We start from the raw sequence: 26,556 nt of genomic DNA, 5'->3' as shown, positions 1-26,556 counted from the left end.
TTCTTTCTGTGCGGCCCGGTACCAAATGACCCACGGCCCGGTACCGGGCAGCGGCCCGGGGGTTGGGGATCGCTGCTCTATATAATATGTTCTGTTTTAAGGATCTACTGTAAAAAAGCACTGGATCCGAGTTAGTACATTGCTGTTTTCAAGCACCTATTGCAAAAACCCACGTCAAAGATCGTCTATATAACAGGAGTGCTTGGATGTTGTTGGGATCTACAGCAAAAGCGCTCATCAAAGATTTCTCTTTTTGACAGGAGCGCCCATTATAAGGTCCAAACATGTTATACAATGGTATATATTTACTCATGGTATATTTAGTCCTCTATCGAGGGACATATAGGGCACACATAAAATTGATGTACCTTCTCTTCTGACAGTATGAGTAAGAGCCGTGCCTAAAATACATCTGAGGAAACGTAAAAAAACCCCAAAATAGTAACAAGTATGCATGAGGAGACCGCTCCACCGCCTCCATCCCTTCCACCCTTCCCCGGTTGGCTCCGGCGTTTTACGATGCGTGGCTGACGTCAGTGAAGCCGCCTTTTAAAAAGATGCTGGACCTTGAAGACGCGCAGAGAGGCGCACTTTCACACCCGGACTCTCTACAGTGGGTGGATTACATGGCTGGAGAAGATGGAAAGAAGGTTGTCGATGTCGCGCATGAAGCGGGATGAAGCAGACAGGTCAACAGTGGTCCACTGAGACAGAAAGATAAGGTGGTGGAGAAGAGGGCGATGATGTGGAATTTAAAAAGAATGCATGGAAAAAGCTTGTAAACTTATCAAAAAGAGGAAAAAGTCACAGAGAGGAAAAGGCGCAGCCGAGCTCCCATGAATGGCCCTCAGGATGTTCTCCGGCCAAGCAGGTCTCAATTTCAGCTTCAACCTGAGCGACGACCTGGAGCTGCTGCTGGATCCCCCCGCCGAGGAGGAGGAGGAGGAAGAGGGTCGCCTGTCGTCCACGGGCTTCGTCGTGCTCTCCGTGGTGCTGGGCTTCATCATGACCTTTGGCTTTCTCAACAACCTGGTGGTGCTGCTGCTCTTCTGCAAGTTCAAGAAGCTGCGCACGCCCGTCAACATGCTGCTGCTCAACATCAGCGTCAGCGACATGCTGGTGTGCGTCTTCGGCACCACGCTCAGCTTCGCCTCCAGCATCCGCGGACGGTGGCTGCTCGGCCGCAGCGGCTGCAACTGGTACGGCTTCATCAACTCGTGTTTCGGTAAGACCCCCGGGACGAGGCGTCGCTCATCGGGTACACCTCCAATGCAAAGAAAGTCCTGCTAAGTGCCGAAATGTTTATCGTGAGAGCTGTTTCAAATGTATATTGTCCCTCTCCCGTAGCAAAATAAGGTCACCAAAATATTAGGAACTCCTCATATTGGATCTCAATAGAAGTATCTCATCTCTACAACACTGTGCACTTAAATGTAATATACACTTAGGGGGAAAAGTATCCATTTTACAGAGATCCTCTATATTATCATAGATAAGCTACCTGCCGCATCTAGAAGCAGCCACAATATTAGGTACACCTTCCACTATCGAAAGCAGAGTTCAGTCCAAAGCTTGTGAGCGTTTTTGCAGCAGATTCTTTGACTTGAGTTTTTTGCAGTTAGCCCTTAAAAACAGCAGAGCACCTGTCACCTTTGACTGGTGTTTCTGCAGTAAGAGCGCTCCTGTCATAGAAAGGATCTTCGACTTTTGTTTTTGCAGTGGGTCCTTAAAAACAGCAGAGCATTCCTGTCATAAAAATGATCCTTGGCTTGTGTATTTGCAGCTGGTCCTTAAAAACAGCATAGCCCTCGTGTCGCACAATTGTGGACATTTTTCAACGTTTAATGAACATTTCAAGACCAAGACCGTTAAACATTTCAAACATTCATTTGAATTCCATTGAAAATCCCAATTTTACATTTCCATTTTACCATTTCAAACACCTACAAGTATGACAAATAGATAACTAACATGCATGTTCCACTTTACCGGCTGCTATATAATAAGCAAAAAACACAGGCAGACACTTTGCAAGGCTCAACAAGGGAGAGGACTGGCACATTTAACGACATAATGACAGTAACTACAAACAATACATTGTTGGTCGCCTTCTTCTTCTTCTTCTTCTTCTTCTTCAGGAAGTTGTCGCCACGTGTAATAGTCTTAATAAACACCACCCCGCCTCATAAAAAATCCGCTTCAGAATAAAAGCACAAGATTAAGACCAGCAACCCATTGAAAAGGGGTGGCTGTTTTTGCAGTAAGAGCATTCCTGTCATATAGAGGATCTTTAAGTAGCTTTTTTGCTGTATGTCCTATAAACAAAAAGATCATCATGTTTTTGCAGTAGGTCTTTGGTCCCCTAATGTAAAATGGCCACAGCATGAGAAGTGTGTACGCTAATCCCTCGTTTATCACGGTTAATTGGTTCCAGACCCGACCGTGATAAGTAGGATTCCGTCTTTATAAATTGAATATTTTCATAGTTTCAGCATAAAAAAACCTGTTTTTCGACCTTCTAAATAAGGTTTTAACATTATTAGAGTCCTCTAGACATGAAATAACACCCATGAAATAGTCATCTTTACAGTTGCACTCCCCAATATAATAGACATCATTGTCGGAAATTATCGGACATTATAGACTCACACGTTAGCATTGGGAGATTTCCTTGTTGTGTTTTTGGTTTCTGGACTCCTGCAGTGGCTATTGTCTCTTCAGTATAACATTACTGACACCTAGTGACCAGTGTAGAATATTGTACAGCACAACGTGTCTTTCACTGTGTTTTCTGATTGCCTTATATTTGTATTTTTGTTCTTTTTGATGCTTGAAAATGCTTAATTTAGTCCAAAACCACGTAGAATTTGCCAGTTTGCTGAAATAGGAATATCTTTTGACTAACAATAGGCTGTGGTCAACCATGAAACAGTGGCGATTTGTTAATATACTTTGAAAAGTGATTGAGTTGGATGTGTCAAGGGACGACCGTAGTACGGTTGAAAAAAACATGTCAGCTGTAGTGATTACAAAGGAGTACCCTCGAAAAAGTAATCTTCTACCCGGAGCTTCAAGGACATCTCCAACTTATCTTCCATCTGACCGTCCAGCAGTGTTAAAAGACATTTCAACATACCACTTGAACAACGCCACCTGCACTCTTTGTGTTCCTTTCATCGCTCAGTCAGGAAATAGCCTGCAGAAACACTCCAGCCACACGACCTTACGGGGATTTTCTCTCAATTCACGACGAACAATCCATATCTAGCGGACCTGTTGCACTGACTTAACTGAGTTAGCAGAGTTTGCTGTCTTTTCCGTGCTTTTGAGGTTTAAAAAAAAGCCAGCCAGCGACCAATCCGAGGTGGGGATTTGGAGTAAATGAGTCATCTTCTGAGCGTGGTGGTGGTTCTTCTGAGGAGACAAGGCTTGCTTTTAGAATCGTAATGGTCTCAGGTGATGAGATGTGATGTGATGTATACAGTGGAACTTGTTTTTGCCCTCGGACTGGGCGACTGAAGTCGACATAAGACATAAAAGCTAAAATCAAAACTGAAACTGGCCATTGCTTGCACATTTACTTTTCACTTTCGCCAAAGACACTCTCGCTATGTCTTTGAGAAAAATTACTTCATTTTTTTCTAATATTTCAACTCTGTGCTACTAAAATGGCAAAAAATATTCTAAAAGATATTTTTCCTCATGATATTCATAATACAAGTTTCTTTCTTGTGACTTTTTTTTTGGTCAGAATGCAACTTTTTTCTCTTAATATTTTGACTTAATTCTTGTAAAACTGCAGCAGTTTTTTTTCATTTCTGCTGTTCTTTCTTTTTAAACTTTCTTCTTGTACATTTTCTTCACATAATTATGACTTTATTCCCATACACTCCTGATCAAAATCTTATGACCAGTTGAAAAATTGCTAGAGTTTGCATTTTGCACAATTGGACCTTAATGAGGTTTTAAGTAGAGCTCCAATATGCAAAAACAAGAAGGGCGAGTGAGACAAAAAGTCATTTATTGAAAACAACAATTAAACTGAAATAGGCTTTTTATCAGCTGATCAAAAGTTTAAGACCACAGGCTATAAAAGCCAAGATCTGTTCATTTTGTGTCATCATTCCCACTGTCATGCCCTCCTGGTGGTGAAGCTAAGAAGCATCCTCTTTTTCAACGTGGTGGGATTGTGGAGCTGCATAAGCGAGGCCTCTCGCAGCGTGCCATGGCTGCTGAGGTTGGGAGCAGGAAACCAGCCATTCTACTTTTTTGGAAAGATCCTGAGCATTATGGAACAAAAAAGTCAAGCGGTCGACCCAAAAACATCACACCTGCGCTGAGCCGGAGGATCCCATTGGCTGTCATCAAGACACAGGGCGGTCTTCCACCCACATGAAGGCCTTACTGGTGCCGACTGCAGCAATAACCATCAGACGCCATCTGCGGAAAAGGCTTAAAAAAACAAAAAAGGAATTCAAAGACCTCGTCTCCTTCAACGCCACAAAAGTGCCCGTTTAGACTTTGCCAGGGAGCATCAAACATGGGACATTGAAAGGTGGAACAAAGTTGTATTCTCTGATGAGAACAAATGTAACCTTGACGGTCCAGATGGCTTCCAACGTTACTGGCATGACAAGGAGATCCCACCTGAGATGTTTTCTACCCGGCACAGTGGAGGGGGATCCATCATGGTCTGGGGTGCTTTTTCATTCAGTGGAACACCGGAGCTTCAGATGGTGCAGCGTCGTCAAACGGATGCAGATGTTGCAGCGGGCATCCTTCATGACCGAGGGCCCTCGTCTGTGTGGTACCAGCTGGGTTCTTCAACAGGACAACACTGCAGTTCATAATGCCCACCTGACACAGGACTTCTTCAAGAGGAATAACCTCACTATTTTGGACCATCCTGCATGTTCCCCTCATTTAAATCCCATAGAGAACATTTGGGATGGATGGCAAGGGGAGTTTATAAAAATGGCCATCAGTTCCAGACAGTTGATGCCCTTGGTGAAGCCATCTTCACCACTTGGAGCAATGTTCCCACTCGCTTCCTGGAAGCACTGGCATCAAGCATGCCCAAAGCCATTTTGGAAGTGATGAACAAGAACGGTGGAGCTCCTCATTACTGAGTCCTACTGACAACATTTTTTGTTCTGGTCTGGAAAGTTTTTTGTTATTTTTTGAGCGATGGTCTTAAACTTTTGATCAGCTGATAAACAGCCTATTTCAGTTGAATTGTTGTTGCAAATTCTAGCAATTTTTCAACCGATCCTAAGATTTCTATCAGGAGTGAACATATATTTATTTTTTAGTTTTCTTGTTATTAAATTCTGTTTCTAGAATGTGCCACGGGCCAATAAAAAAAAAAAACAGCTGTTGGCCACAAATGGCACCCCGGCTGTGCCAGACAGTCATTATGTTGCTGTTGCCGTTGACCGTACAACACCTGTTGACATAAACGGACCCATTTTTCATAGAAGTGACCCATTTTTGACCCATGTCGACAAAAGCAGCTAAGTGCCCTTATTCTGTGGAAAATACGCAAATTATGTTTGCAACTTACATTCTTCTGACATAAGTGAAGCCATTAAATGTCCGGACGGCAGACAGGAGGATTGGCAACATTAGTGCAGTTTTCGACAGCAGTAAATGTTCGAAAATTACATGAAAAGTGCTGTTTAGGTGCCGCCAGGATTGAATCCTTAACAGTCTAACTGCTACTTCTCCCTGCCAGTCACGATCATTTACATTGCGTACAAATGAGAAGACAGAGAGATGTTGTTAAAGTAAAGATCCATAGTTGTGCTGTGCTATATTTGTATTTTTGTCAGTGTTATCTACAAAAAACAATAAAACATTGTGGTTTACTGGAGCTGTCGCTTTAAGCAACCTCCTGATTTATTGATATTGATATAAACTCCTACAGGCGTCAGCATCGAGCAGTTTTATCTACCTCTGCATGCGCTTTAACTCATTCAACCCCTGCCATTTTTCAAAAGACACCCAACCCCTGCAGTTCCAGCCATTTTAGACGATTTTGACCGATCTTTCAAGGCACACAGAATATTGTGTTCTATGGTTATATAAACACGGTACCTACCAAAACCCGTTCTTTAGTAATCAGCAGTAGAACATAGGTAAGTTTCAGGAAAGTATCAGTTCCTCACTAAAACAGGGAGAAAAACAGCTTTTTGTGACAAGATACATTTCAAGCATAACTTTCATTTTGACACTAATATTTTTTGCTTTTGTGACCGCTCAAATATGTAAACAACCACACCACAACATAAACAACAGAAAAAAGGCTTGTTTTATATCAAAATAGCAACAGATTTACAACTACCAACTATTTACAATTTTTACATTGGGAACTCAACTGTGTGCGTGAACGTGCATGCATGTGCATGTAGTGTGTGTGCATGTAGTGTGTGCACGTGTGTGCGTGTTGTGCGCACGCTTTAACATTTCCCTACAATGGTGACTTCCTGCAGTTACACTCCTCTGCCCTCTCCAACTTCCTGTCTTTTGTGTTTCCTGCGTCATCATGAGCGCCACGATGAGCTGCCGAGCTCTTATCCCATGCACTTCTGCCACCTGGTGGCCGTTTTTATGGCTAATTGCTCTACAGTGGTGCTGACTTGCATGATCATCTCTTTTTGTAAAACGTCTTTGGGGTCGGGCGCTCGGGTTGAACAAAAAACAGCGTATCAACACTTCTTTGGTATTGAATGAGTTAAAATGCTGCTACTCAGCCGGCACGCGTGTTCCACTTGCCGTACCGTCAACGCTATAACTGCTGGCCGAGCTGTTTGCTCCTTAATGCTATTACAACATTGGTTCTGTTGCTGCTGTGCTGTAGGGGGCCGTCACACAATATATTAGTTAATAAATGACCGTGTAGCCAAAGAGAGCTTTGTTTTCCTCTCCAGTTTCTAATGCGCTCCGTACGGTATGCCCGTTTTCAAGTAAGCTAAACTACGATAAGCAACTTTTTTTTCCTGCAAAACGAGATGAGTCGATACAGAACAGGAGGGGCAGCGCCAACATGTCGACTACGATTCATCAAGTAAAAGTTCATCTCAGTGGGCTCCTCTCCACAGGAACAGTAAGAGGAAGAGGACCAGGGCAGTCTGTGGGACATCCTTGGTGTTGCTGACACAAATTTCTCCACTGATGGTGGGAATACACTAAAGAACAAAATCACCAAGGAACCCAAAGGAAGTTGATGCCACACTGCCAAAATGCAGCAGTCGCTTCGCTATGTCTGGCTACATACCAGGAAAATTCTTATTCTTATTCTCTTTCTTTCATTTTTTTTTTTGTTATTTTAGGCTTTATTCCCATAAGATAGCATTTTTTAAATCGAAAAATGCAACTATTTTTCCCACAAAATGATTTTTGTCATAATTTTTGTAGCTTTCCATCCTTTTTAGCATAATTTTACTCCCCCCCCACCCCTATTTTCACTGCGGTCTAATTGTCTTTTGCACTCTCTTAAATATGATGTGAGAAAGACAATGAACAACCTCTTCAAAATGGTTTCCTGATGCTCTCAATTTGGTTTGAATAATGAAAAAGAGAAGATTTTCTCTGCAGGATTTGCCTCTTTTTGTATTCACGAGGCGCCTGTGGCTTCTTATGTTCTTCTCAGTTAGATTAGAAGAGAAATAGCAATTAGAATGGTCAGTATGAGAATTATATGATTATATGATTCATCATACATATTTTTTGGATTAAAAATGGTTTTAAAATGAAAGCAAGGCCGTCATCGTGTGGAGACACGTTTGTGTTCACCCCAGTCATGATCATTTACGCTGCGTCGCAATGACAAGGCAGAGAGATGCTTTGAAAGTACAAATCCATAGTTGTGCTGTGCTGTGCTGGTGCTTTTGTCACAAATGGGAGACAACATTAGTTTTAAAAAAAGAATGATTGTGTTGTGTTTATGTTGCGCATAATGGAAACAGGTAACCCAATTGAGTTTTGTTGCTATGGTAGCAACCACTTTGCGCTTCAAATTTCGTGGCTTCACCCTACTGCAGTGGTTCAAAATATAATCATGAATAAATCACCACTGTTTTGTGGTTGACTATGGCCTCTTATTCGTCAAAAATATGCATATTACATATTACTACTGCTGTTTTTAGGGATCTACTGCAGTCACCCTAGTCCAAGATCCTCTATACGGCGGAAGTACTCTACTGTAGAGGTTTTGCAGTAGGTCCTTAAAACAGAAGTCAAAGATCTTCTATAGGACAGGATCACTTTTCTGTATGACCTACTGCAAAAACACCCAGTTAAAGATACTCTGTATGACAGGAGCACTTTGCTGTTTTTAGGGTCCTACTGCAAAAACCCTAGTTGAAGATCCTCTATATGACTGAAGTACTCTGGAGGTTTTGCGGTACAGTGGGTTCTTAAAAACAGCACTCAAAGATCTTCTTTTGGACAGGAGCACTTTGCTGTTGTTAAAAACCTACTGCAAAAACGCCAAAGATCCTCTACGTGGCCGGAGCGATCTGCTGTTTTTAAGGACCTTATGCACAAATGCGACTCAAAGATCCTCTATATGACATGACCACTTAGCTGTTTTTAGGAACCTACTGCAAAAAGACTAGCCAAGGAGCCTCCAAATTGCAGGGGTATGCTGCTGTTTTTTGGCAATCGACAAAAAGATCCTCCAACAGGAGCGTTCTGCTGTTTTTAAAAGGACCTACTGCAAACATGCTACTCAAAAAGCATTCATACGACAGAACCGCATTGCTAGTTTTAGGAATCTACAGCCAAAATACTAGTCAAAGATCCTCTACATGGCAGCAGTACTCTGCTGTTTTTTGGGATTTACTAGTCAAAGATCCTCTGTATGACAGGAGCATTCTGCTGTTTTTAGGAATTTACTGCAAAAATGCTACTCAAAGATCTTCGCTCTGCTGTTTTTAAGGACCAACTACAAAAGCAACGGTTAACATCTACAGTATATGGCAGCCTCGCTCTTCTGTTTTTAAGGACCTACTGCAAAAACACGAGTCAAAGATCGTCGCTCTGCTGTTTTTAAGGATCAACTAGAAAAACACTGGTCAAAGATCCTCTATACAGCAGCATTGCTCAGCTGTTTTTTAGGCCCTACGGCAAAAGTTGCCAGTCAAAGATCCTCGTTCTGCTGTTTTTAAGGACCTACTACAAAAACACTCTGCTGTTTTTAAGGACTGAGTGGAAAAAAACTGGTCAAAATCCTCTCTGTGATCCTGGATATCTTTTTGAGCGTCACTGTCATCGGAGGGCAGAGGGGTTGTGTGTTGATGAATTAAGCAAAAGTTCGACTGCAGCAAAGGTTTTCCATTTCTTGCAGTTCGTGTTATCCAACAGCACTTTGCTTTGTGCTGCGTCCACTTTTTCATCAGGCGCACGAACATAAAAGGTCACCAGTTGGGGGCTGTGAAAGTCACATTGAGGTAATTCATGGTGGCGTAGGAGTGAGTGGGTCAAGAGTGTTTCTCACTTTTGTTGGAACACTTCATAGACGTTAGAAAAAGTGACCTTCTGACCTTCAAACAGAAAAAGCGTATTGGAACTTCACTGCGGTTTTTAAAGGGCTACTGCAAATATGCTTGTCAAAGATCCTCTCTATGACAGGAGCACTCTGCTGTTTGTAAGGACCAACAGTACTGCAAAAAAACACGCCAGTCAAAGATCCTCTATATCAATGTTTCCCAGCCTTTTTTGTCTTGTGTGCCCCCAGAGGCTTTTTGTCGTACCATGAGTACCCCATCAGTAGCGATGTGCATATCGATACTGAAATATTCATACTTCCGATACCAGCGCTTCATGCTCTGAAATCGATTCTCAAATCATTTGAGGTAATGTTTGTGTGTCGAAGCGATAGTTAACGTTAAAGTTTTCATTTTTAGAGCAGTTCTTCATAACCAATCATTGATTTTAATGGTTTTATTATTTTACAAATGTAGTTTTTTTGTTTAAAATAGCATTTCCACATATTTTACATGACTTTCTCCTCTGTTTTTCTTCTTTTGCAATTATTATTGTAAATCACCCTGCTTGGTATATTTTGTAAATCATCTTGGATCGGTATCGCCGATACCAGACAGATTTTTTTGTCAGTATCAGATCTGAAACGAAATAAGCGGTATCGCACATCACTACCCCTCACTCCAACGTGTTGAGAATTCTCCAAACAACTGATTTTGGAGCAGCTGTGCCACAGCTTACAGGAGCTACTGCAAAAAAAATAAAAAAACTCTAGACAAAGATCCTCTATTTAACCGGAGCAGTCTGCTGTTTTAAAGGACCTACTGCAAAAAAAACCCCGACAAAGATCCTCCATATAACAGGAGCAGTGCTGTTTTCAAGCATCTATTCATACTGAAGTACACTAGGGCAAAAACACTCAAAAGATCCTCTACATAACAGGAGTGCTGGGCGGTTTTCAAGGACCTTAAAAAAAAATGCTAGTCAAAGATCCTCTATATAACAGAGCACACTGATGTTTTTAAGGTCAACTGCAAAAAAAAAAAAACTCTAGTCAAAGATCCTCTATATGACAGGAGCAGCTGCTGTTTTTGAGCACCTACTATAAAAATGCCAGCCAAAGATCCTCTATATAACAGGGGTGCTATGCTGTTTTTAAGGGCCTACTTCAAAAAAAGTCAAAGATCCTCTATATGACATGAACAGTGCTGTTTTCAAGCATCTATTAAAGTTGAACCACTGTCCCTGCCTCTGAGTCAGAAAACGGTGCGGTCCAATCGTCTCCCGTCGCGCTCCGCGAACCAGGAAATGACTTCTTGCTGAGTTGCATGTAGTTGCTCATGTGCATCTTTGCACATTCCCAGGCATCGTGTCGCTGATTTCCCTGGTGATCCTCTCCTACGACCGCTACAGCACTCTCACCGTCTACAACAAGCGTGGTCCAAACTACCGGAAGCCCCTGTTGGCCGTGGGGGGCTCGTGGCTCTACTCCCTGTTTTGGACGGTTCCTCCGCTTCTGGGTTGGAGCAGCTATGGCGAGGAAGGGGCGGGGACCAGCTGCTCTGTGTCCTGGACGGCCCGGACCGCCCAGTCTCACGCCTACATCATCTGTCTCTTCATTTTCTGCCTGGGTCTCCCTGTGCTGGTCATGATCTACTGCTACAGCAGGCTGCTCTGGGCAGTCAAACAGGTACGAAAAGTCCGAGCTGAATTGCTGCCAAATGGAGATTCGATCCAGATGAAACACTTTTTCACATTAGTTTTTCACGTCCTTATTCATGAATCAAATATTTTCATAGTTACAACATAGAAACCTTCTAAATACGATTTTTAACATTATTAGAGCCCTCTAAACATGAAGTAACACGCCCTGTGGTCACATTTACACACCCAAAATCGTAGACGTGGTAACAGAAAATAAACCATCTAAGACATAAATGACACTTGTGCTTGTGTGCATTGCTATAAATGTGTTCCATGGTAGGGAAGCTGAGTGGCGGGCGGACAGGAAGTGACGTTGAGGGTTAAGAGCTGAGTTTTGTCTTGGCATGGGTTACAGCCGCAAAAAGTAGTCTGTGTTTATGTTAGGGTTTTTCATCTGGGATTACTGTGCCTGTTGTGAGATCATTCAAACCTGTTGATCTTGAGAACCAGTCTGATGCTTGTGTGTCTCACCGGACATTACAGGAACAGTAGTGACACCTAGTGGCCAGTGTAGACTTCTGAAAGCTTATATTTTTATTTTAGTTCATTTAGCCATTGTCATGCTTGAAAACGCTTCATTTAGACACAAACAGTGGTATGAAAAAATGTTTGCCCCCTTCCTGATTTTGTCACACTTAAATGTTATCAAAGAAATGTAAATATTAGTCAATGACAACACAAAAAGACACTTTTTATTATTAAGGGAGAAAAAACATCCAAAGCTACATGTCCCTGAGTGAAAACGTGATTGCCCCCTAAAACTAATAAGTGGTTGGCCCCCCTTAGCAGCAACAACTACAATCAAGTGTTTGTGATAACTTGCAATGAGTCTCTTCCAGTGCTGGGGAGGAATTTAGCAGAATTGTTGTCATTCAGCCACATTGGAGGCTTTTCCAGCATGAAGCGCCTTTGGAGGTCATACCACAGCATCTCAATAGGATTCAGGTCAGGACTTGGACTAGACCACTCCAAAGTCTTCAGCCATTCAGAGGTGGACTTGCTGGTGTGTTTTGGATCATTGTCCTGCTGCAGAACCCAAGTTGCTTTCAGCTTGAGGTCACCAACAGATGGTCGGACATTCTCCTTCAGGATTTTTTGGTAGACAGCAGAATTCATGCTTCCATTTATCACAGCAAGTCTCCCAGGTCCTGAAGCAGCAAAACAGCCCAGACCATCACACTACCACCACCATATTTTACTGTTGGTATGATGTTCTTTTTCTGAAATGTGGTGTTACTTTTACACCAGATGTAATGGGACACACACCTTCCAAAAATTTCAACTTTTGAGTATTTTCCCAAAGGTCTTGGGGATCATCAACATGTTTTTGGGCAAAATTGAGACGAGCCTTAATGTTGTTTTTGTTCAGCAGTGGTTTTGGTCTTGGAACTCTGCCATGCAGGCTGTTTTTGCCCAGTGTCTTTCTTATGGTGGAGTCATGAACACTGACCTGAACTGAGGCAAGTGAGCCCTGTAGTTTTTTGGATATTGTTGTGGGGTCTTTTGTGACCTCTTGGGTGAGTCATCCACACGCTTTTGGGGTCATTTTGGTTGGCCGGCCACTCCTGGGAAGGTTCACCACTGTTCCATGTTTTGGCCATTGGTGGATAATGGCTCTCACTGTTGTTGGCTGGAGTCCCAAAGCTTTAGAAATGGTTTTATAACCTTTTCCACACTGATAGATCTTAATTAGTCTCAGTTACGTTTTAACACGGGGGGGCAACCACTGTTCCACTCAGGGCCATGTACCTTTGGATGTTTTTTCTCCCTTAATAATAAAAAGTTTCATTTCAAAACTGCATTTTGTGTTCAGTTGTGTTGCCTTTGACAAATATTTAAATTTGTTTAACGATCTGAAACATTTAAGTGTGACAAACATGCAAAAAAAAAAAAGAAATCAGGAAGGGGGCAAACACTTTTTCACACCACTGTATGTGAAATTTGCTTCAATATGCATTGTTTTTTGACTAATAATAGGATGCACTCAGCCATGAAACAGTGATTTATTCATTCATATATTTCTGAAAACCGTGATCGACTGAAGCTGATAAATTCGAAGCGCAAAGTGGCGAGAAATGACTATACTTCCTGATAAGGACGATGCTTTGCTCTCCCGTTTTTTTAACTTCCACCAAGCACAAAAAAACGTTGTGCTCGGATCGCCGCTTCTTGTGTTAGTTTGCAGGATGACGTCAAGCCCTGCCTCACACAGCAAAGAAAGGACAGGGAGAGTCAGCAGGAACATGGTCTAAGTCAAAACAACGTTGTAAGGATAATGGAAGAAGCTTAAAACTACAAAGTACCTTATCATAGTCTTTTTTTTCACCACTGCGCCATCTTCTGGATCTTGTTGGACACTGCCTGCAAAATAGCACAAGGCAATAACCTCCCTAAAATGGCATTGCAGCACATCTTCCACCTTGGTGTGCCTGCAGTAAACAAAGAAATCCCATTCTTTCACTCACTGGAAAGTGAAAGTGTCTCTCGGTGTGCGTAATCAGCTTTTCATGTCAGAACGAAGAAGTAATTGCAATTATCTGAATGGACAACATTAGCTAAGTGACTTTCAGTGTCATTCATTAAACCTGAAAGCAATTAGCAAGCAAGCATGTCATGAAAGGCTCCACTGGTGGGAAATAATCAAACAAAAATATCATGAAATAACGAACTAAATAATGATTATAAACAATGTAATAGTTTTACATATAATGCATGTTTTTATTAAATTGAAGAAAAATTTTAACGTCAGGCACTATCATAAAAATAAATAATGCATTACTTTTTTAAGAATTAGAACTGTTTAATCATTAAGTGTAATTTTTTAAATAAATACAAATTAAAATAAATTACTTTAAAAATCATGTCAATTTACATATTTAAATATTTGCTTGATTATAAAAACTTTGATAAAAAAATTTAATAACTATTTCAATGTTTAACATTTTCTGCATGTTATGCAAATGCAAATAAAAAATATATCTAATTTGTTACTTTAACATACGGCACTATCATAAAATAATGAATGAATCAGTCACCATGTTAAGAATGATAAACTATTCAATCATTTCAAGTACAATTTAAAACAATCTCAAATTAAAATAAAATCTTACAAAAAAATGAATGTACAATTATTTATTTCAACATCTGCTTGATTTTAAGAACTAATCCTAAAAAATATAATGATGAAATATTAACTAATTGTTTTAGGTTTAATAAATGGTTTCATGAAATACGAATTAAAATCACTATCATAAAATAATCATTCAGTTACCGTTTTAATAATGATAAACTATATGATAATTAAAAATAAAATGCAACATTGTTATTAAAACAACATGAAGTTAATTTGTATTAAATAACAGCTCACATAATAAATATTTGTTTAAAGAAAAATAATTTAAAAATGTATTATTTAAATGAAATGAACAAAAAAAGTGAACTGAAATATGAAATAAATAAATGATATGTTACGATATATTATAATTTGCAAGGATGTATTGAAATAAAACGTATATTCAGAAATAGTACAGCTAAATTAGGTAACCCAAATATTCCAAATCTCCACCCGTCAACTAAAACCTCAACAAAAAAGAAACCGTCACTCCGTCCACAAATGCAGACGCGCTTTAGCGCAGAACTTCCAGGTCCTTTCTTTGAGCAAAGACCAAAATCAGGACTTTAAAAGTCTGCGTAATCAAAGCAAATGATGGCCTGTATGCAGGAGCATGTTTCTTAGCTCTTCCCTCGTTGGCGTTACAATCCCTCCTAAACTACGGGAGCATTAAGGGGATTGCATCACACCAGTGGCCATCTGGCCGCTCAGGCTTATCCTGTTCTCATATTGTTGCATCATATGACTAAATCCACACTTCTTTATTGTGGCATTTGTCATCACAAGTGGCCAACAGCGGAGATCATCCAGGAAAGAGGATCTACGGTGGATATATCCACTTCCGATGATCGATTTTATTAGCCTGTGCACATCTGAGGCATTTTTTAATATACTGTACATTAATATAAATTGAATTCAATTAAAATGTTACACAGTAAAATATCAATATCTGCTCATAGTGGTATTCAAATAAATAAACAATCATAAAATAAATGAAATGAAAATATGTCAGTGGAAACGTCCACTTTATTACTTGGTCACAATGCAATGTGCAATTACATTTATATAATAGAATATTATGAATGATACTACAAACTAAATATTAAACAAAAAATAGTGACAACTTAATTGAAAAAATATATATGCTTGATGATAGGGAGTATGTTCTTATATATACTATATTTGATATCATTTACAATGTATATATATATATATATATATATATATATATATATAATAATAATAATCATAAGAATAATAATTTTAAAAAATTGGTTTAAAGAAAATATATATAGGCCTGAATTTAAAAGTGCCTTGTCATTCCATTACTATATACCTGTACAGTGTTCCCTTACTCTATCGCAGTTCACCTTTCGCGGATTGCTGTTACAAGGCCGAACCTGGCCCTTTAAGAAGATTTGCATTGTGGGAAGTTGAGTGTCTCTCTCTTCCCATTGTTTTCTGCATCCTGATTGGCTGTAGATAACGGTCAATCAACCTCCGATGTGCTGCCCCTCCTTGTCTCCCGTGTCATGCTAGCTTGCTTTGCTTGCTAGCTTATAAATGAATGTTCGGTTGGAAGGAGTACCGCAGCAATGTTTTAACCAAGATACAAAAACGCTACAGTACAGCGGAACGGCGCCGGGACAAATGGGCACCGTCGCAGGAGTGAAATATGCGTGAGTGACTTAATCATTTATTGTGTATATCATTAAAATTCAAACAAAGGTTTGAACTTTTTAGAGAGTGTTTGAACAAGAGAGAAATGTGCTAAAATGTTATTGCCTGTCTGAGAAAAGTGATTTATAGCCTTAAAACATATACACTAAGTCCCCAACTAACGAACACAATTGGTTCCAGACGACCATTCTTAAGTCGAATTGTTCTTAAGTCGAATCAAAGGTAATATTAGCAATGATATAGGTTCTACATGTACGTGTATACATATACAGCATATGTGTATGTACTGTATGTAAATATGAGTTTGGATGCAGTAGTAATATTAAACGATAATTAATTAAAAAAAACAATAATAAAAGTGATATAATAATACGTAATGATAAATGTTATTTACCTTTGAAGAGGAGTGGTCGAGCATACGTCGTTGTGGAGGAGGAGGAGGAGTGATTGAAAAAAGGACAAATGGTCGTCGTGGTTAGACTCTTCTAAAAGAGGTAGTGTTCTGTGGGTGGTGTAGAATTAAGCAGGCCTATTAACTCTTCATAAACTTTAATCACACGCTCTGTCCGGGTTGTATCATACAGCTACAACTTAGCTTTCCTAGCTTTACTGGAAGCTTTCTCTGCCCAGCTTCTGTTAGTCTCGTTAGCTCTAAGGCTGCCTCTTGGTCCCATTAGCAGTGTCACAGTGCCCTCTACTGGTCACGCATGTACAGTAGCAGTAGAAATACTGATTCCTAAGCACTACAAGGCAAAATAAAATAAAATATAAACCAGTCAGCTTGTGTTCGTATCGGTGAGTGTTCGCTAGTCGGGTGTTCGTAAGTTGGGGACCTAGTGTATAATCATTAGGGCTGTCCGATATTGGCTTTTTGACGATAGCCAATATGCCGATACGGTCCAAAGCTCAATTTCCGATTCTGATGTCAACCGATACCGGTCTGTGTAATGTCACATATCTCCAGTCGTGGAAGGACTGGACTGGAATTATTACCTTATGTGTTATTATTATTATTTATTATGTATTATTGCACTACAAATTTGACACGATCTGTTCTGTATTTATTTATTTATTAATTTTTATTCTATTTTCTTATTTTCCTTATCACTCATGTCTTGCCTTGGTGGTTTTATTTTGTGATGAAGTGATTACGTTTACGATGACATTTTTGCAGAGCTGCTGGAAATGCAAGTTTCTTTTGGAGATTAATCAAGTGTCGATCTCTTGTATCTATCTGTTGTATCTATCTGTTGTATCTATCTGTTGTATCTATCTGTTGTATCTATCTCTTGTATCTATCTCTTGTATCTATCTCTTGTATCTATCTGTCCATCCACACATCTGTTGTGAAGATAATGGATCCAGCATCAGCAAGTAGCTTTTCGATGTGGCCGTACACGACATCATAGAAGTCGCGTAGGCAAACATCAGAGAAAGGCTTGCGATTGGCAAAGTGTGTAACAGATCAACTTTCAATGGAAAAAATGTCAGCTTGGATCAATGACAGCACGCCCCGTTTCAGCAACATATGGTCCACATACGATTTTCATTATTATATATTTCATTAAATAAAGCAATGACTTACGTTCTTATGTATAATTCAATATAATTATGTGAAGAAATATTTTTCATATGGCATTGTAATAATTCCATCTTTTATTTTCTAATTACTACATTAATGACAAAGAATAACATTTTATTAGATTATATATGTAATTACATTATATCATTTTATATTACTCGCATTATAGATTTAATTTCTAATGACCATGTTAACAATACAATTTTCATCCATTCATTCATCCATTTTCTATACCACTTCTCATCTTTAGGGTCGCGGGGGCATGGCGGAGCCTATCCCAGCTGACTTGGGGCGACAGGCGGGGTACACCCTGGACTGGTGGCCAGCCAGTGGCAGTATTAGAAATGTAACTGCATTTCTAATTACTGCACATCCATGATTATATATTTAATTAACTCGACATCGTCGTACATTTCATCACATTCATAACAAATGGATTATTTATAATTAAATCAATGAATGAAAGCGTACAATGATGATAATAAGAGTAATGATACAAATGCATGGATTTGTGGAGCCACAGGTGGGTAAGATCCGCAAGACTGCAGCCCGGAGGCGAGAGTACCACATCCTGTTCATGGTCCTGACCACGGCCGCCTGCTACCTGCTGTGCTGGATGCCGTACGGCGTGGTGGCCATGATGGCCACGTTCGGGCCGCCCGACATCATCAGTCCCGTGGCCAGCGTGGTGCCGTCGCTGCTGGCCAAGAGCAGCACCGTCATCAACCCGCTCATCTACATCCTCATGAACAAACAGGTCAGTGGAAGACGAGGAGAGCTGGACATGTACAACATTTATTGACATGGTTAAAAAAAGGGGAGAGCGGGAATCATACAAATTCAAATACCGATTCAAGTGTAAGAAGGTGTAAGGTGGTGCTTCATTTCTTCTCCTGCGTGAACGTGCCGCAGGGAAATGTCGTAAACAGAAGAACCGTTCAAGAAGCAGTTTCTGGACGTCACCAGTGGTCATATAAAAAAAGGAAGTGACAAGATGGACCTTCCTCACACTGAACTCACCTAGATAGCATTAAAAAAGTGGACGACCACATGAGGTTAAGTTGCACTTCATAGGGAGTTACTAAGAGCCGCCCGCAGCTTGACTACATCTGCCATGCACCTAAGAAGGACAACTAAATAATAAGGTTACAATACTGACATGGACGTGGCGTCTGTCTGCATCACACACAGCACAGCCGGCCTGAGGCTGCGTTCACACTTGTGTCTCGGGACTCTTTTTGAAAGGATACTCGGTTGCGTTTGGCTTAGCATTCACGCTGCTGTTTTTGTCATGGGACCGAAGGCTGCACAGTAGCTAACAGGTGCATCGAGCAAGGACTTGATTGGACAGCTTTTGTGACATATTACGTGACGAAACTCAAATACTGTATGCCAAAACAAAATAACTGCTGTGTTCAATACATAAGTTATTATTCTATTCTGCTATGTTTACCAGTTCTGATGTCACCAAAAGCTTCTAAAATATACTTTTAAAGAGTTCTCTTGACTTATTACATGACTTAACTCAAATATTCCAACCAAAATGTCATCTGCTGTGTTGAATACGTACCTTTTTTTACGTTCTGTTACGTTTACCGGCTCAGATGTCACCAAAAGCTTCTCAAATATACTTTGTGTTTTTGCCTTACTAATCTTCCAAACATGCCATCTGTTGGGTTCAATATGTAGGTTGTTTTTATATTCTGCTATATTTACGAGCTTATGTGTCACCAAAAGCTTCTAAAGTATTATTTTAAAAGAGTTTTCTTGACTTATTACGTAATGAAATTTAAAATATTCCAACCAAAATGCAATCTGCTTGGTTGCATACGCAGGTAATTTTTCAGCTTCTGCTATATTTACCAACTTAAATTTCACCAAAAGCTTCTAAAATATATTTTCTCCAAGAGTTTGCTTGACGTATGTGGCATAATTCAAATATTCCAAACAAAATGCCATCTGCTGGATTGAATACGTAGTTAATGTTTTAGCTTCTGATATATATATACCAGCTTAGGTTTCACCAAAAGCTTCTAAAATATATCTTTCAAGTGTTTCCTTGACTTATTATGTGACGAAACTCAAATATTCCAACCAAAATGCCATCTGCTGGGCTCAATACGCAAGTTATTTTTATCTTCTGCTATGTTTACCATCTTAGATGTCACCAAAAGCTTCTAAAATATACTTTTCAAGACTTTTCTTGAATTTATTACGTGACATAACTCAAATATTCCAAACCAAAACTGCACCAGAGTTCCCTTGCAAGCAGAAGGAGATCAGGTTTGGATGGTCATGTTCACACTTGACCAAACGAAGCGGACCAAGTTCATTTTAACCGAACCAAACGTGACCAAAAGTGTGAACGCACCCTGTGACTCCTGGACTGCAGGCCTGATCCTGGTTGTCATTTCACATTTTATTTACAGTACAGTCATGGGTTGCACCTTTTATTTCTCACAATCACAAAATCTTATAGCAGAGCTCAAAATCTGTTTGTTTTTTTTAAAGCTGAATTTTCCTCCAGCTTCTAAAATCACTCAAGTTGTGATAAAAAGAAAAGTTACTTCTCCGTCTTAGCATCCAAACACTTGCTAACATTGTGAGCCAAGAGATGACGTTAGCCACGAAGCACAAGGAACAAAACCTTTTTTGTTGTTTGTTTTAAAGCAATGAGGCTTCATCTCACCAATACTAAGGAGGATTACGGCCACACGGAAAAGGGATGTTTTTTCAAGAATAATTGGATATTCTTTGAGAAATTAAAACATATTTCTCCAGGAACAAAGCTGTATTTCTTTAAAAAAAAAAAACAAAACAAACAAACATTAATTTCTTCAAGAAAACCCTGTTAAATACATTTTTCCAAGTGGTATTTTGTTTTCAATGATACATTTTCTTTTTGCATTAGAAAAAGTGGCAATCTTCAGTTAGTAGTTTTATTTTTTTGCCGAAATGAAGTCGCATTTTCGCAGAAAAAAAAGTTGCTTCTTCCTTTGAGGGGTATAATGTTACGAGCCAATGATATCACTTTTTCCCCGTTAGAATTAGACTTTAATCTCGTGATGTGACGACGTCTTTTCTAAAAAAAAAAAAGACAATATTTTGTTTACGAGTTTATTCTTGGAATGTATCCATTTTTCTTGTTTCCTTTTCAGTGTTTCCCCTAATACTCCTTCGTATCTCAATGATACCGTTAGAAGGTCTGCTGTTGTATGAGACCAAAACAAGGATAGGCAGTTGGTCAGCTAATAATCAATCAACGGTTATTTTCTGTCAGTTTTGTCAACTTCCCACAGCTGAAGTCATGTACTGTACTTCTTTGCCTCAATCCACTGAACACCATTAGCCAAATTCATTGATTATTATGCCCATCCCTGGCAGAACTGCCCAAATCCAACTTCATAGTCACCATTGTTGGTATCAATGTGAGGCGGGGTCATCTTTTTTTCTTCCCCAAGTATCCACAGAGCTGGTCAAAGACACCCGCCCTCCCCCCTGTGAGCTTACTGAATGTTTACACAGTCTCAATATGTTGCATCACAAAGAGCCACAGAACAGGATTGTATCCACACAACTCAGACTGTTCAAAAAACGGCCATGAAATGAATCTTTTCATGAGCCCAAACCATATTTCCTCATAGCGGCCAAGGGTTTATATTTGTTCCCTCTAATAAATAAATGACAATCAATTAATACAACATATATTAAGTCGAACTGGACTGGACCAACATCAGAAACAAAAAAACTTATGGAACAAATGTCAGAGATTAGTTTCAGAGACCATTTACATGTCTCTGTAGGTGCTGCTGTTTTGAGTAGCAAGACAGTCACCACCCAAGGAGTGGACGATCAAGACATGGCATCAGTTAGACTGAGGTCACTATTTGAGCAAATACTCTTCTGTCACCAGTGCTTCTGCTACTTACAGTACGGAACACTCGACTTATTGAAACCAAACCGCCAACGTTGGCTGGAAACATTTCATTACGACAGCACACACCGTCTCTTAAAAACAGAGTGGTATAAAAAAAAAAAGAGAAATCAATCACATCTCCTCAAGGGAAGAGATGAAGTAAATCTGAGAGTCTTACTGCTTCACATTCCTGGTGGATGATGGCGGCTCCAGAACAATATTGGAGGATTGTCTGACGGAAATAAACCAGTAAACCCCTCGCCGCCAGATGCCCCTGCAACGTACTGTGGCGCTAAAACACGCAGTCGGTAAAAAGTTACATTCGCTTACGAGTGACAGGAGAGAGATGGGAACCGCAGGCCAGCCACAGTGTGTATGTGGAATGGGTGTGAACCCACCCAAGGCGACCAGGGACAAGTTCATACCCTACCCTACCCTACCTACCTTACCCAAAATACCCATTTCCTCCCTATTCTGTACCTCCTTCCCTACCTACCCACCCTATTCACCTACTTTAGCTCTTACCTTAGCAACATTTCCCCGTCTAATCACCAAATGTCGGCCTCAGTGTTGGTGTAGTGGTAACTGTATTGCAAATGTTCACCAGCGTGTTTTCAAAACTGGATTGGTTTGAACACAAAAGTCAACATTGATGATCACCTTCGGACAAACGGCCAAACATTGCTTTTATTGTGCGTCTTGTCCTTTCGTGTTTAGAAAAAAAATGAAGTTACCAGCAGTTTTTAAGCACGAACTCTCCCCAAGACGTTCTTTGTTGGTGATGGTTGAGGAGGACGGTTTTATTTTGCTTCTGCTGCGTTTGTGGTGACGTTCAGCAACGACAATAGTAGAAACAACAGCAACGAGTTGTTTTTAAAAAATGGCCGCCGGTCAAATATGGCTGGAAGATCGGGAACTTGCCCCCACTACCCTACCCTCCGTAGCGTCCCATCTACCGAGCCCACCCCAACCAGGTCTAGCCCACCTGTGTCCACCTTGGTGTCCCATTGGACAGGAGAACTCGCAGCATCCAAGCACGGAGCGACGAGCGTCTTCATCAGGCCGATGCCACCGAAGGAAGCACACCAGAGGAATAACGAGGGCTGGTGCAGAGCAATGGGAGGGGCACAACCGATTAAGACCCTGTCGGCGTGGACGACTCAGAGTAGAAAAACAGGAAGTCCACTGCTGTAAAGTGGAAAAAACACACATTTGAAATCATTGAAAAGTCTCGTAAAAAAACTGCGGCTGCAGCTAACATGGCTCAGCTAAAGCAGAGAGATAAGAGACGTCTTCCCGGCAAAGACCATCTTGAAACAAGCTCCCTCAAAGCCCACTGTGTTGACAAACCCCCCCCCGTCCGTCTCCAGTGGCTTTATTGCAACGCGCCCTCAGAGTGGCCCCCAAGAAAAGGACCAAGTTACCAAAGTTGGGCTCAAAAGAGTCGGCTCTCGTACGGTTCAGATGTCACAGTCCACGGTGCGGAACCCGGGCAGGGTGACCCGCCCCTTCTTGAGGTCGCCCTCGGTGCCGGTGTTAATCCGCAGGACGAGGTTCTTCTCGAACAAAAGCGGGTGGTAGGCCCCCAGCGTGCACGCTATGTCGTGGTAGAGCTCGTGGTAATGGCACAGGTCCGTCTGCCTCGCAGAGGGGATGTACTTGTACACGTGCACCTGCTCGCACAGCGCCATCATCAGGAGGATGCCTGCAGAGCCAAGGCAGAAAGGAAATGGGGGGTGAAACCTGTTAAGGGTGCACGCTACATCTCTTAACGTCACGACATTTTTATCAATACAAAACATTATTCTTACATTCGCAAACTTTTAAAACTATTCTTTTGTATTATTGTTTTCTGTAATAGCAATTTGACTTATTTTTGTAATTTTAGGACTTTATTCCTCGAGACGTTACCGCTGCTTTCGTCTCCGGTGTATAAGCTGCACCCACTAAATTTAGAGGAAAAAACAGATGTGTTCTCCTACAAGCCGCATATGCATGTCGATTTTTGTAACATCGCGACGTTACAAATGAATTGGATAAACTATTGGACTTTATTCTCGCCATATACACTTTTTTTCTTGTTCCTTTAAGACAGGGGTGTCCAAACTTATTCCATCGGGGGCCAAATCTTGAAAAATGAATGCATAAGCAACTCAACACTCAAAAGGTAGCTAGGAAATAGACGATACAAGGACCAATACGAGTGTAAAATAGAAAAAAACAACAGTTCTTTTACCGCCTTCCCATCATGCATTTCATCCCAGCAGAGCATTTGATTGGACATGGCTTCTGGGGCGCTGCAATGATTCATTAGCTGCCTCTGTCCACCAGAGGGAGCCAGCAGGGCTCCTCTCTGCTCCTTTCCCCCCAGCAGCCATGTAGTGTGTCTGTGTAGTGTGTAGTGTGTCGTGTGTAGTGTGTAGTGTGTCGTGTGTAGTGTGTAGGGTGGAGTGTGTGTCTCACCCAACATTACAGCAACCTTACTGACACCTAGTGACCAGTGTACAATACTACAGCACTGTCTTTGAATGCGTCTTTTCAATGCATTATTTTTGTATTTTACTTTATTTTGCCATTTTTATGCTTGGAAATGCTTAATTTAGGCCAAAAAATGTAACATTTGCTAAATATACATATCTTTTGAATAATTGGAAAAACATTAAATGGTTTAACAAGCACAAAAAGTCCGGGTCTGAAGACCAAAAAGAGCTCATTTTACATGAAGAAAAGTTGGATGATTATTTGAAGAAAAACCTGTAATTTTTTGTTGTTTTGTGAAAAAAAGACATTGTAAGTGTCAGGAAGCTTGAATTTTGTGACAATGAAACTATTCATCCATCCATTTTCTACGATCCTCACTAGGGTTGTGGGCATGCTGGGTGGGTGGGTGGGTGGGGGTGTGGGGGGGGGGGGGGGGGGGTACACCCTGGACTGGTGCACGTTTAGACAAACACGCTCACATTCACACCTATGGACAACTTAGAGTCTCCAGTGAAGCTAACGTGCACGTTTTTGGAATGTGGGAGGAAGCCGGAGTACCCAGAAAACCCCCACAGGAAGAACATGCAAACTCCACACAGAGATGCCCAACGGAGATACAAACCCAGATCCTCCACATCTCCTGACTGTGTGGCCAACATGCTAACCGCCAGGCCACCGTGCGGCAATTTAACTAATATTCCCAAAATAAAGTCCAGATGTTATAATCCTGTTGGACAGTCAAGCGTAGCGTCCTAATATGAAAAACATCTCCTAACTTTAGGCAAAAAGTAAGATCAATCATTGTGACCCTGACTCGTGTTTGTACTTTGTGAAACATGGCCGAGCGTGCTGCTATGATGAAAAGCCTTCACAGCAGCTTTGACGTGCACGTGTCTGTTAAGGGACATTATATGCTTCAGGTGTGGCTTTCCTGGAAACGCTGAAGCTGAACCTCTCAGACGTTACAAGGTCAGTTGTTAGCGCAAGGCACTCAGAGCATCTGTGCAGCAGGTCATTAGGAAGCCATTTGTGCTGCTCTGCCCGCCATCAAAGTGCATTAAAGCATGATTTCCACTCCATCACATCCACCCTGTGACACACTGCTGGCTCGTACCGCACATGAACGCGGTCCTAAGGCCATTAACACGCACTCCCTTCTGCCCGTTTAGTTCTACAGGTGTTTTCTCATCCTCTTCCACTGCGACCACTGGTCGGCGCAGAATGGCAACACCTCCATGCCCTCCAAGACCACCGTCCTCCAGCTCCACCGCAGGGTGTCCAGCAACACGGTGACCTGCGCCGCCCAGGTCTCCGCCATCAAACCGCGCTGCACGCCGGCCGACAAGCTAACCACGGCGCCCGAGGTGGCGACCTGAGCTGGGATACCTCATCGACCGCTGGAGAAGTCCGTGTGTTTTCCATGTGAGCTTTGTGTTTGTACGGAGACCGCTCAATTTGTCATTTTTGTGCTTTATTTGTGCTTTGTGTGCTAAATACATCAAAAAAGAAATGCTTAATGTTCACAGTATGGTCTGATGTCCTGTATGTGGACACTGGAAGCCCCCCAGACAACGCCTCGTATCGGTTTTCCACTGAGAAGCATCAGTCTGAAGGACACAATAACAATGGAGGAGAACGAGGCTCTGCTGTATTTTAACATTTTATCCAAGAAGAGACTGAGGGCCAGCAAGAAAATGCTGGAGTATTAATACTGCAGCAGCTACACGACTTAGCAGGGGTGTATTTTTTGTCATTTCTTCCCGTGATGACGGCAGTGACGACCCTGGTACCCGGTCGTTCCGTGCCAAAGGCACAAGGCGCGGTGCAGTGGATTCGGGGGGCATTCAATTCCATAAGCTGCAAGTGTGTGTGTGTCGCAATAAAAAAAAAATCTATTCCGAAAGACCCGTGACTGAAACGCCTGCAACCTCAAATGATGGTTCCGATTCTTTTTGTGTTCCTGAGACCAGTGCAAGCAGCATGTCATGCACCGTCTTTTAGCAAAGAAGCTTCGTTCCATTTCCGTGGTTTGATCACATGACGGGGAGGGAAAAAAAAAGAAAATGATTTTTGTCAACCAATAATGAAATTGTATTTTGTTAACATTAAAACAATTCAACATAAACATATTTTTGTGTGTTTGACAAAATACTCATTTTTGTAACCATCTATTTAAATATTTGTTAAACACCAAAATATTCCTTTGATTTAATAATATATATTAATTAAAGTAAGTAAATATTAATAAGTTTGATAATATACGTAATATTAATATTACAAGTAATAATAAATATTAGTAATACATATCACATTGATCTAAAATGACCTTTTGGTGTTCAGCTGACAAGATATACTGTATTTATATATTTACCAAATAATACATATTTTAATATACTGTATTAAAAAGCATCATTTGCTATGTTTAACAAAATAAATACATTTTAATCAAACAATACATATATAATACATTTGGATAAATATTACATTTATCTAAAACTGGTGTGTTTAACAAAATATAATATCTGCTTGAATAATAAAGAGATATCATATTAATAGATATCAAAATGACAGTAAATAAACAGTACGTTGATCTGA

General features: G+C 40.8%; 2 protein-coding genes across 4 annotated transcripts in view; one reads left to right on the top strand and one right to left on the bottom strand.

Annotated features, from left to right (window-relative positions):
* The first annotated feature begins 595 nt into the window (after window positions 1-595).
* LOC129187501 (parapinopsin-like) lies at window positions 596-26,201 on the top strand. 3 transcript variants are annotated; one of them, XM_054786917.1, is made up of 6 exons: window positions 596-1,225; window positions 10,851-11,176; window positions 17,815-17,910; window positions 18,088-18,321; window positions 25,131-25,383; window positions 25,488-26,201. In XM_054786917.1, exons 1-5 carry the CDS (start codon window positions 841-843, stop codon window positions 25,335-25,337), a joined length of 1,248 nt encoding a protein of 415 aa, XP_054642892.1. In that variant the 5' UTR covers window positions 596-840; the 3' UTR covers window positions 25,338-25,383; window positions 25,488-26,201. The 3 variants fall into 3 exon arrangements, with proteins under 3 accessions (XP_054642892.1, XP_054642891.1, XP_054642893.1); XM_054786916.1 differs by having other exon boundaries at window positions 25,131-26,195; XM_054786918.1 differs by lacking the exon at window positions 17,815-17,910 and having other exon boundaries at window positions 25,131-26,192.
* st6gal2a (ST6 beta-galactosamide alpha-2,6-sialyltranferase 2a) overlaps window positions 18,038-26,556 on the bottom strand; it is a 55,561-nt gene continuing 47,042 nt past the window's right edge. The window contains exon 7 of the mRNA XM_054786914.1: window positions 18,038-23,185. Within this exon, the coding sequence (XP_054642889.1) occupies window positions 22,941-23,185 (245 nt within the window). The 3' untranslated portion in view covers window positions 18,038-22,940. The remainder of the gene's footprint in view (window positions 23,186-26,556) is intronic.

The sequence above is a fragment of the Dunckerocampus dactyliophorus genome, chromosome 9 (genome assembly GCF_027744805.1).
Source record: "Dunckerocampus dactyliophorus isolate RoL2022-P2 chromosome 9, RoL_Ddac_1.1, whole genome shotgun sequence".
NCBI lineage: Eukaryota > Metazoa > Chordata > Actinopteri > Syngnathiformes > Syngnathidae > Dunckerocampus > Dunckerocampus dactyliophorus.
The sequence above is the reverse complement of the archived record's forward strand: the minus strand, read 5'-3'. Positions and strand labels throughout refer to the sequence as shown.

Excerpts from the sequence above, each read along its gene's own strand:
- LOC129187501 (XM_054786917.1), top strand. The coding sequence starts at position 841 with ATGGCCCTCAGGATGTTCTCCGGCCAAGCAGGTCTCAATTTCAGCTTC. Across the intron at positions 11,177-17,814 it reads TGCTCTGGGCAGTCAAACAG|GGTCGCGGGGGCATGGCGGA; the intron begins GTACGAAAAGTC and ends TCTCATCTTTAG. Across the intron at positions 17,911-18,087 it reads CCAGTGGCAGTATTAGAAAT|GTGGGTAAGATCCGCAAGAC; the intron begins GTAACTGCATTT and ends GTGGAGCCACAG.